The sequence below is a fragment of the Aphelocoma coerulescens genome, chromosome 5 (assembly GCF_041296385.1).
Source record: "Aphelocoma coerulescens isolate FSJ_1873_10779 chromosome 5, UR_Acoe_1.0, whole genome shotgun sequence".
In the NCBI taxonomy this organism is placed as follows: domain Eukaryota; kingdom Metazoa; phylum Chordata; class Aves; order Passeriformes; family Corvidae; genus Aphelocoma; species Aphelocoma coerulescens.
Window position 1 is genome coordinate 11,473,897 of NC_091019.1, and position 11,916 is coordinate 11,485,812.

Consider the following 11,916-nt stretch of genomic DNA (forward strand, 5'->3'; position numbering starts at 1 on the left):
TCTGTCTCTAAGTATATTTGGAAAAAATATGGCCTCTGATCTGTAGCATTGAAAAGGGCTTAGAAGGAAAGTTTTCTCCTACATGTCATTTCTTGGATGCCATGGGTTTCATGCACCTAATTACTCCTCCTTCACATGTATTGGTGATTAAATTCAGAATTACTGTGGGCAAATTGCTTAATTTTGTGACTTCATGGCTTGGGCCTGGTGTTCCTCTGGATCAGGCTGCCTTTTCAGAACTGTTTGAGGCCTTTGTTGCTGTGTTGGAAAGTTACAGAACTTGGGGGTTTTGTGGAAAATTTTCTTTTCATGTCTTGAAGGCTGACAGGAAGAGGTTGAAATATGAATTGCTCACAGGCGGCTTCACCACAGTGCATACTGCTCTGAGCATGCTTTCTGAATCTTTAAAATACTTATTTTTCTGGAGAAAGTGGAAATACTCAGGTCTTTTTCCCATGATCCAAAGCAGCTATTGAGTCTCACATAATCACAACAGATCTGCTTTGCCAGCAGGTTACAAATGTCACAGAGACAGTGTTTAATACATTTTATTTTAATTAGACTTCATCTTGTCTCTGAGCTCATTTGTTCAGGTTTTCTCCCACATTCTAAAATCACCAAAGCACGGTAAATTCTCAAATAAATGCAATTACTATTGATGCCACAAAAAGTTAGCTTCCTGTTGACTGGCACATGGAGCAGGTATTTAATTTCTGATTTTCTTTTGTTTTTCCATTTGACTGAGATCTACTGGTGTTTCAGAAAATATTTATTTTTCTATTTACAGGCTTACAGATTTTCTCAGCTTCCTGAGATGGTAATGGGTTCTCCTCCCCCTCCCGTCCCTCCCAGAACGGGTCCTGTGGCTGTTGCCTCTCTCAGGAGGTATTTATGTTATTTTGGTGGGTGGGTCTCTAAAACCCACTGTTGTAATAAGAACTGGGGCAAACCCTGAAGGGGCACTTACAAGGTACTTAAAAAGATACATTCATGAAATTAGAAACATGTTAGTTTTATTTCATTTTAACACAAAACGAAATAACAATGAATTTTCTGTTAGCTAGTCTGCGTCAATAAAATTAGGAACTGTAGGCTCTTCTTTCTTTTTAAGCACTCTTGGCCTCAGCTTGCATAATGGGATTGAGGCAGGTAATTCACACCATCATTCTCCTGCTTTCCTGTGTTGTAAGAACTTGCAGCAGGAGAGGGATGGATTGTAAGATGCTTCTTAGCCGGCCCTGGTCTGGGGATATCAGCCCAGCCCTCAGCTATCTGGTGCCTACAAATCTGAGGCCAAACACACACAGAGGCCTGCCTGTCTTAGCTCAGCATGTGCATTTTACCTCCTCCTCGCAGGAAGGCACTCGATAAAATGCATTTCAAAGAATTTCTGCACTTCTGTGGTGGGGGAGCTCATTCAGCCCTCAGTGCTGGGTTAGGGACTGCCCAGTGCAATCTGAGGCACCGCAGGCCTGTGGAGAACTCTGGAGCACCCAGGCCAAGGGAAACATTTCCAAGTGGCTGCTTATCATATTGTAACTGCCTTGAAATATTCAGGATAGGGGCATGTTGAATGTTGATATATTCTTGTTCATCCATTATATTTTAACTCTAGAGCAACTGGGATGCACCATTTCCAAAGTGCAGTGTATGTTATTTACCACAGTAGGATCCTACTGTATGATACCATGCCATACACACTGTAGTGACTGTCTGTACACTGTGTTGGTGAATTATGGTAAAGCTCTGGTTTTTGTGTTGTATTTTACAGGCAATTTTTGGAAGCAGCAAGCAAAGGCCCTTTACAATTGCAGTAACATGCTTTAGTACAATAGCAACCAGGCTAAAGGGCTTGTTGGCAAACTTCAGACTTCCTGTTCTCCAGTTGTTCTCCAGACTTGTGTCATGCCAGAGCAAAGTTGGACAGCTTGCTCCTAGCTGGCTTGTCTTGCCGTAGCTGATAGGTGTGTATGTGGCTACAAATCTCATCTGCAGGTCAGAATGACAATTTTTTTTTTTTCTTTCTTAATGCACAGGTCTACATCAGATATTGGCAGCAAAGTGAGAATACCTGAGTCCAGTGGAACAGATCAGGCCCAACATCATGATCAGACACCTTTTGCACCAGGTTCGAGAGCTCCGATGTCTGTTGGTCCACTCGATCAATCAGCTTTTCACTCAGGTGAAAAAATGATGCGGATTCAACTTGGAGCTTTGAGAGCCTTATAAATTATTTTGGATAGAAATGAATGTATGGGGTATAGCAAATAAGGATGATTATTTGGAGAAAGATGGGGTTTTTCCTGGTGCAGCTGAAGGAGACCTCCAAAGGATGGCCTGTCACTTTGTAGATGCGGCATCAGCTGCATCATAAAATACTCATCCTGCAGAAGCACCAGGAAATGGCCTTTTCTGAAGGTAGGATCCAGCAGTAATATCCCAGATGTTCTCTATGTTCAAGTATGCCATTCTGCTGGCACACTAATCAGGACTCTGAATTAATAAAACCCAGTAAAACTGTTCAGCTGTATCACAAAATGCAGTAGAATTTTTAGGGAGGGTTTAGAGGGTGTTGGTGACAAAATAAGTTGCAGTATTGGGACTGCTGCATGACTTGTTTGTGTTGCACTTTGTACAAGCCAAGCAAAATGGGAGAGACAGGTAATGGGGTTCTGAGGGAAGAAATGAGCTGGATCCTTCCAATATTTTATCAGTCAAGAATATTGATCCAAGGGCTTGAAAACTTTTTTAAGGCTCCCCTAAAGGCTCTTGAGAAACTTTACCCCTAGTCTTGTCACAACAGTGGGCTCCCGAGGAGGGCAAACCGAAGGTACGTGGCCCCTTCCCTTCAAAATATAAGGCAGTGGTGCTCTTGCACAATCAAAGGTAATCTGTTAGCTCTTCACCCCTCCTGTTCTGGAGAATATAGTTTCTGCCCAGGTGCAGCACTTGTTTTGGGTCTAAAAGTCACAGTTTTAAAGGCCTACTCAGTTCCTGTTCCTTTTGATGTGAGTTGTATTTATAAATTAATTGATTTCATCATGAGATCAAGCTGCTACACTGTTTGATAGTATCTGGATAACATTTAGCTGGAAATATATTTGAAATAGCTTCTTATTGGCAAAATATGTTTTCTTGAAGAGTTATGGAAAAGAGCTTATAATATTCAAAATAATTTTACATTGTTGGTTCGAAGCTTTGAAATTAGTAGGTTTGTTAGACATAGCTCTGTTAATCTGCCAGAAAAAAATTCTTTCTTAGCTTCCTCAGAAGTAATAGTTATCTGCATTGTCTTTGACATCATCTACTGAGAATGATAATGTGACTATGCAAATGTGCTGTCAATTAATTAAATACAGTAGGTTTGAAGGATCCATTCTACTCTCACTTACTGTCATACTTTCTGCAAATGGTGCAGTACCTGAAAAGGGCAGATGCTCACCCTCCCATTTCAAAAGATTTTAAGCTATAGAATATGCCACACTACCAAGACCTCTTTTTTATGTGTGCAGTATGGGATCTGTGGGATATATTTTTTTATTAGATTCAGTGATAGGGAGATTTTATTGCTGTGTGTTGCTGAAGGGTGGCTGCAGTTCAGAAGAGACAAAGTGACCTTCCTGTATATTGTGGAGTTTGCCAGAATAATTCTGGAAGTAGTTGAAGGAAAATTTCATATATGGCAGGTGCTACAAAAGGCTGTAATACAGGCAAGGAAAGACAAGGACAATTATGAGAAATGCACAATTGTAATACAAGGTTTCTAATGTTCTGATATGAAAATAAGTTTTATTGCCTCAATACATGAAGAAACATTGCTGCAGGTGCTGATTGTGAATGTTAAGGCCTAATGTCAGCCTCCTGCAGGCTAACATCACCTCTAAGATAAGGATGTTGCAATAATAATTTATGATAAGGTGTTGCATCAGTCAATTGAATATTCATTTTGAATAGTAGCTCCTTTTGCTGTGGTTAAATTAAAAGAGTGTTTTGGTGTAGCAGCCATGTGTCATGTACAGGAGCAGCACTTCCTTCTCTGCACATATCTGAAGAATGCTCTTTTCCAGCCTTCCTAACTCATTTTAAATAGCAACCCTTGTGCTGCTTTTGACCTGGAAGGACAAAGGATTGACCACACCTCTCAGCCCACCTCCTTCCAAACCATGGGGCTGGAGGAATTGGGATAGAGGTGATGTGTTTCTGCTCTGGAGAAGAATGTGCTACAAACCATATCTTTCTCCTCTTCTCATGCCCTGATTGCATCCATAGCACTTCTGGCCTGGGACTGCATGGGAGGTCATTGAGAAACTGTAAATGTCTGGGTTTGTGGAGACTGCTTTGGGGATGGATGCCACTGGTGGAGTCTTTCTATCTCTGTGCATGTGCCATGCAGCGTCCCAGCATTTGTCAGAGTAGGCAGCATAGCCCTCCTGTAGATTGCTCAGGAGCAAAAATGTGCCAGGGCTGTAAATGACATTCTGGGGGACGGATATTTGAAGCAGCCAGTAATTGATGCTAATTCAATTATACTCTGTATGATTTCAGGGGAAGGCCTGTGTCTTGAGATTTTGTCACCATGGTGGTATCATAGGTACTGAGAGCAATTAGCAGCAGTATTCAGGTGATGTGCAGTTGGAAGGGGGAGAAATTTTATTTTCTCTGCATTGATTCTTGTACAGAGAGTCTGCCCACCTGTGTAATGTTACTGTGCTTCCATTCCTCAGTCAAAATGTTTGAGTTGTACTTTGCTGTGTTTTTAAAGGGTTTACTGCCCTTCTGCGTTCATGTAGGTGATGTTATTTTTTGCTGTATTCTGTGAATCTGAGAAGTAAAATACATGTCCATGTAGTATAACTGAATAAACAAAAAACCTAATAACTAATAAAGATGATATGCAGCTGTCCTAACCAGGATTTAGGGATGAGGATTTCATGCTCTTAGTGTGATGTTGGTGATTCACAGCTGGAGTCTGTCTTTGCATGTAAATAGACACTAGAGGAAGGAAGACTTATCTGAGCAAAAAGTTTGTATTCTATTCTAAACTTGGCAAATACCTGGAGTGATGATAGCAAATCTCAAGGGAAATATGCACATTAGGATGCTGGTCTTCCAGACAGCCCAGTTATAGCTTGTGGATAATGTCTGTACCACATTGTTCTCTGCATCTTGGTGGGCCACAGCAATAAACCCTCCCTGAAAGCAGATGTGACCATATCTAGAGATTTGGCTGGAACTTAAGCGTGGATGGCTGGCTCCTTCCACACAAATTGGAGTGTGATAGTGGGATTTTAATAGGAGGCTTCCTGGGTATTCCTATGCATGCATATTAATCAAGACATGATAAACCAGATTTGGAATCAACAAATAATTATTTAAGTTGTGGCTGCATAATTTATGGTAGTCATAGACTGTTCCTGGGAAAGGAACTGAGCAAGTGGAACCTTGGTATTTTTTGCAGAAGCATTGAAGTTTTGTGATGAAATTGTTAAGAGTACAGCCTGTTAAACATATCATTCACTCGTTTTTGTAGGTTTTTTGCCTAGAGATATTAAGAAAGACTGGGTAAACTGTGAAAAGAGAGGTGCATTACGCTGAAACCCATGGTAACAACTGCTAAAAACTGAATACAAGGAAGCAAACATAAGGGGGAAAAAAGCCTTTTCTCTAATGAGTCAAAGTTTTGACGAAGATCATTTGTTACAAGGATCAAGTCCTAGGGAGTCTTTACCTGAAGGCTGTACATGTTTGTGAGGACAACTGCAAATCTTGCCTTCTCCAGTATTTCCCAGCATGATAAAGATGCTCTTGTCAGATGATGGGACAAAAAAAACCCCCCAAAGCCCCCAAAACTCCCCGCAATAAACAACCATCGAGTCCATATTTCATAAGCACTATCTTCTGGTTTATAAGTGAAAATCTCAGCTATTAATGATGTCTGCTCTTTTTTTTTTATTTGACAGGAAATACGGTACCAGCAGTGTTTGCCATTCCAGCAAACCGACCTGGCTTCACGGGCTATTTTATCCCGACTCCACCCACCGCCTACAGGAACCAAGCCTGGATGCCCTATGCTGGAGAGAATGAGTTGTCAGGGCAGTGGGCAGACTCTGTAAGCACCCTTGCTTTTCTAACCACCTGTGTTTTCTGTGGTTTGCACAGGAAGGGTTTTCAGCAATTCTTCACTGCTCTGCAAAGAATCTGATAAGGATAATTTTTTCAGGAGTGGAAATAATCTCCAGTAGTGAAAAGCCATAAGAGAGGGAATAGATACTTGAGCTGTTCATGACATGAGCTGTAAGCAAGGTCTTTAGAGGGTGGAATCATTCACTAGGTTAGGGCCTGGCACCTGTTTAAAGTTGGTGGGTTAGATGTCATTTTTCTTTCCCAAGAAAGGTTAAGTATTTGGATAGACATGTGTCAGGAGAACGTGATGATGCCTCCCAAGGTGGCCTTGTGCTGTTTGAAAGCTGGGGAAGCATCTTTCCCTCCTGGAGGGTTCTCTCAAGACAGCCTGGCTCCCAAATCTTACCTCCCAGCACTGCTGCAGCCCTACTGTGCAGTTTCAAATCCTCCTGAAGGCTGGAATGACAGATCATAAATTAAAGAATTAATTGCACAATCCTAGACTGAAACAGATGTAATTTTTAGCTCAAAGTAAACCTACATTTCAAAGAATTGAAGTTGAAACATCCTGAAATGAATTACAGTAGTTTATCATGTTTGAAACAATTTCTCAAATGTAGGGCTTTTTTTCCACTAGGGAAAAAAAGATCAATTCTTCTGCTTGAGCTCACATCTGGTATTTATGCAGAACCGCTCTGGCTAAAAAACCTGGGAGATAGATTCTATTTCCTTGTGCAAATCGTCAACAGGACATTTTAATGAATTGCAGTTGAAATCTAAGTTGGCTTTGAGCAGCTAAGCAAGAGACAGCACAATCATATAAATGTTCCTGGGGGCAGCTATTTGTTGTTCGCTCTTTATTACTGTTCCTGATGCCTGTGAGGAAAAGAATTCAGTATGACTTTGAGATGCAAGTCTGAATTTGAAGGCTGAACTGTCAGAAAAAAAGCTGTTCATTTGTAAGCTGAGCACACCTGCTGATGTGCCCCTGACACCTGAAGGCTTGTGATGCTGTGGTATAAATTTTCTTCTCAGAGCTGCCTTTTAAAGCATGAAAAACTTTATTTTCCTTTGTTGTTGTTGTTTTGGTGCTTGTTTGTTTATTTGGTGTGTGTGTGTTTTTAACCCTTCTGACATTTTAAATCCAGGGGGCCCGTTGTATCTCAGCAATGATTTTAAACTTTTTCTCTAAGAAGGAAAAAAGCCACAAAACAAATAAGGAAATTTTACTTGTCTTCCACTCATTTTCCCTTTTTTATCTCTACTCTTGACTGCAGTCCCATGGAAACAGAGTCAGGTATCACTTGTCAAAAGTGGAGACTGAAACAAATGGTTCAAAACTGCAAACCAAGTCTCCAGCCCCCACCTCCTTCCTCTAGAAGGAGAAGAGTATAACCCTGTTGTGGCTTTCCTTTTCTTCAGGGAAAGAGGAATGGAGAGAGATGTAAGAATCTGTCTGAAAAATAACCATGGCAATATGGAATTCAAAGGACACAAATGTCCCTTTTAACTTCACTTACCCACGACAGAGCTTTAACAACTCCTTTATACTCAGATTTTCAGCCCTCTGGTGGCTTTGTAGAAGAGGTAAATATGTAGAAACCACTGCAGTTTCTGTAATGAATTTGCAAATCTGTCAAGAAATCGTCTTTATTTTAAAATCATTACTAGAGGAACTAGTAATAGCATTAGCAACATAACACAGTGAGAAAGCCTGAACAAAAGTGAAAAGCATATAAAGGTCTGAAGTAATACTCAGGTTTTCTCAGTAATACTCAGGGTTTGAATTTCTGGACGTGTCCTGGTTTCTGAGCCTCTAGATTATAGCTTGATCACACTTCCTAGATTTTCTTACAATTACTAAGAATAGAGGCTTAATTATAAGATTTTTTGTTTTTCGTGCATTTCTGCTAGCCTAGACTGCAAACAAGGGAGTACAGGAAACGGGAGATTTGACAACAAGGAACTATTCTATAAGCTCAATTACTCTAATATATTATTCTCTGAGACAAATGGTAAGTATTGAGACATTAAGTTTTGTGGGACAAGGCAATTGTATCTGACAAAGCACTTCTTTTCCAAACTGCCTGATGCTGCTTAGTGGAAACAGTAACCTGGTGTCCTCTAGTGGCATGTTCGCAGGTTGTACTACCAAAATCATCTTTTGAAGAGCCTATTGTAAACTAAACAGAGGTGCTTGCATCTAATGACCCCTTTCATATCACACCTGCTTCCTGTATTTGTCTCATCATACCATAGTGAACATGCTTGATATTCTCTTCAGCATTTGATGGATGCCCAAGGCTGTGTAGAGGATGTGTAAATCTGGTCAGGCTTCTGACATAAAGCCTTCTTCAAAATTAAGGCCTGTAGATTCCTGTTTCATAGACTTTTGGACATCATAAATAATATTTTTATTTGATGCATTAAAGTCTTCTGAGTGCTATAAAGACTGGTATTGTAGTCCATGGATTTGTGAAAGAAATTTCATCTCTCATAGTGACTAAAGGGCCTACATTATTATTTTAGTTTTAGCTGGTATAACAATGTTGCTGAAATCTGTGAAGGTACAAAAATTATGAATTCCACATGTAATTCTGTTAAACATGGCAGAAATCCTGACACTTCTGAGCAGTCAAACATCCCCTTCAGTCTTGAGCTTCCAGCTGGCACACCTAAGCTTATCCCTGTTTTCTGGATCTAATGAGTTTCTGTTAGGAGCAGTGAGACCAGACACTTGGCTGGCTTGGATTAGACAGTAGCTGCAAATCAGAAAACTCTGCTTTTCTCTTCTAGGATTTTTGGTGTATTAAAATCATGCTGTCTATTGAAAATTGAAGTGTTTGCTAAGCAGAGAGCACACTTTCAGAAAAACCTCTACCGCTGGACTTTTTGAGGTGACGATAAATGAGGACACACAGAGTTTTCCCTGTTTTTGCAGCCACAGATGGGACATTGACACGTGCATAAACGGCACATGCCAGGACAGGCATTTGTAGGCAGAAGCTGGGAATTCTGAGGTTTGCATTCCCTTCATTTGGTCCTCTCTGTCACGTCTGACTGTGGCCTGGGGAGGTGTTGCAAATGATCGATGACTTCGGTGAGGAGAGACATTGCAGGCAACCGATACGATTGATATAAGCAAGCTCCGTTTATGAGCAATACAAAGGCACTTATATAGTGTATTGAATACAAGCTTATCAGTTCTTTAATTAGTTGAAACTTACAAAAGTGCATTCTGACTTCTACATAATTGGGTTAGATAAAAGACTACATTTGGCAAGCTTCTTATTATATATGTTTTGTCTTGAGAGATCAAAGATCTTCCTCCCTTCTTAGGGATAGTCCATCTTATCAGCACAGCTGCACCTTCTCAAAAACTCCCTTCTGGTTCCCAGCCTGGTTTCTCACACAGGGATTTGTCTCATGTAGAATTTTTCTCACACAGGCCTTTTTACTTGTACAGTTGGATTATTGATCCAATAATTCTATCAATGAGCCATGTCCCTGTTCCTCTAACCATTCTCCAACAATTCCCCCTTTTTCTTTTTGTACAAGCGATATTCCCAACAGGGAGGTTTGTGGTACCTGGCAGGTGGCACCGCGGATGGATTGTTCTGTATAATTGTGTGTAATTGCCACTCTCCACAGGTCCCGCTCCCTGGCTACATCGAGGCTTACCCGAGGCCCCGCTACCAGCACAACTCTCCCTCCCGCCTGCCTCGGCAGTACAGCCAGCAGGGCAGCCTGCACCCCAGCCTGGAGCAGGCCCCGCTGGCCTCCACCGCCGCTTCCCAGCAGAGCCTGACCGACAACGACCCCTCCGACGCGCCGCTCACCAACATCTCCACGGCTGCCCTCGTCAAGGCGATCAGAGAAGAAGTGGCCAAACTGGCCAAGAAGCAAACAGATATGTTTGAGTTCCAGGTCTAGTATCTTCTGTGCACAGTATTTGTAACTTGCAACCTGGGGTAGCCAAGAAAGCAACTCCTTTAATTTTCAGCTACAAACTTCCTGTGAATTGTGCCAAAGCGATGGCATTTTAATCTGTCTGAAAAGTCAACACCATGAAATGACTTACAGCAGAGCAACAGGACTCTGAAGACATGAAATTCTGCTTTCCAGCTAAGGAAAAGCTGCCAGGAAACTGTTTCATACTGGTGAGATCAACCATATGCAATTGTTGGTCACTTAGCTCTCGTACTATGACCTATCATCACTAAAGATGCTGCTGAACATGCAGGTGCCACGAGAAGTTTCATTTGCAGGCCCAGAGTTAGAGCTGCTGAAAATAACTTCTCCATGCTGAAACTTTGATTCAAGGAGAAAAAACCTGCAGAACATGGTTTGCTGAAGGCCATGGTCGGCGTGGCTGTGGCCACGTGAATTGTTTGCTGTGGGACATTGTATAAGGGGCACTGATTCCAGCAATGCAGAGTCATTTCAGCCTTTTCATTCCAGACACTGTATTCAAACCAAAAGAATTCAACATGATTAAATTATACAAATGAGAGTCCTGTAAATAGCTCCGAGTCTCTTCATCCTGTTAACAGTACAAAGAAGTGAAAGAAGAGAGGACTGTGAAGAAGGTGAATGACATTTCGATAATTGGTGGCTACCTTGTCCCTCAATGCCACCGATGAGTTAAGCAGCAGATTTTTTTTCAGCGTGAGAGAATACAATGCATGAAGAGCCAGCAAAGGATATTGGTGCTAAAAGCTTCCAAGAGAAATGAAAAAAGGTTATTCGTGTTTGCTCTATAATCAGGCTTTTCACTCTGAATGCATGTGAAGCTGGTAAACCTGAGACCTTTAAATCCTTTCAACCTGGAAAAATGGATATGCCTGCTTGGACAAGAAAACCTCTGTCCAACACAGTGCTTTTTTCTCTTTCTTTAACAATGCTATCTACTAAAGTGATGCCAGAAAGTGCTACCTGAAGCTGCAGTTGATTTTGATGACGCTGGCACGGTGAATGCGCACCCAGGAAGTTCTGAATGTAGAGGACGTAATTACTATATTAACATGTAAATAAGTTAACAGTTACATGAATTAACAAAAATACTAATGTTCTGTGAAAAAGAGAGCAGTGCCAGAAATTATGTTGACTTTATATTGTGCAAGATAACGGTCACTGATTGTTACACTGCGTTGTGGTAAGAATCCAATCCCAAAAGAAAGTCAAACCACTTGGATGGGAGAGTAGTTAATATTTTGCAGTTGTACAAACTAGTTGGAGATCATGAACAATTGTTTTCAGTTCCTTCAGCAATGAGCTTCAGGAGCTGAAGTTGTTGCAAAATTTGTTGTGTTGGGTGTGTTTGATGTCAACTGGAGTTAAAGGTAATGTCCTTCATTTCAGTAGGTTATTTAGTTATCCTCAATTACTATTTTGTCTGATCATATCATTTCCCTGAGTTTCTTTGGTCTTAACTGATGTGAGAACGGGAACTTGGTTTAGCTTTTCGGCCATCAGTAAATTGAGAGGAGAGAGAAGACTAGAATAGGGGATAGAAGGAGAAATTGATGAAGCACAAACTTCTAAAGCAGAGCTATTTTTCCCCCTAATAATTATATTATAAACCCTGACTGAGACTGTGATGCATAATTATCCTAGAATATACAGACATCTTCTGCTCCAATACCTTGGATATTGCAGAAGCGTTTGGAATGCTAGTTAATCTTTCAATAAATGTGAAATTTCATTTTTTATTATTTAAAATCAGATATAAATAAAATGTATTTTTGTAATTTCTATGTATATATGTGCTGTATATTTATATAAGTGACTAGT

At 40.8% G+C, this 11,916-nt stretch overlaps 1 protein-coding gene across 2 annotated transcripts in view; it reads left to right on the forward strand.

Moving 5' to 3' along the window:
- The window catches only part of KIAA1549L (KIAA1549 like), an 87,239-nt gene extending 75,323 nt beyond the window's left edge, over positions 1-11,916 (forward strand). For both annotated transcript variants that reach the window (XM_069016533.1, XM_069016532.1), the window contains 4 exons: positions 788-885; positions 2,037-2,182; positions 5,961-6,109; positions 9,775-11,916. In XM_069016533.1, the coding sequence (XP_068872634.1) occupies positions 788-885; positions 2,037-2,182; positions 5,961-6,109; positions 9,775-10,056 (675 nt within the window). In that variant the 3' untranslated portion in view covers positions 10,057-11,916. The remainder of the gene's footprint in view (positions 1-787; positions 886-2,036; positions 2,183-5,960; positions 6,110-9,774) is intronic.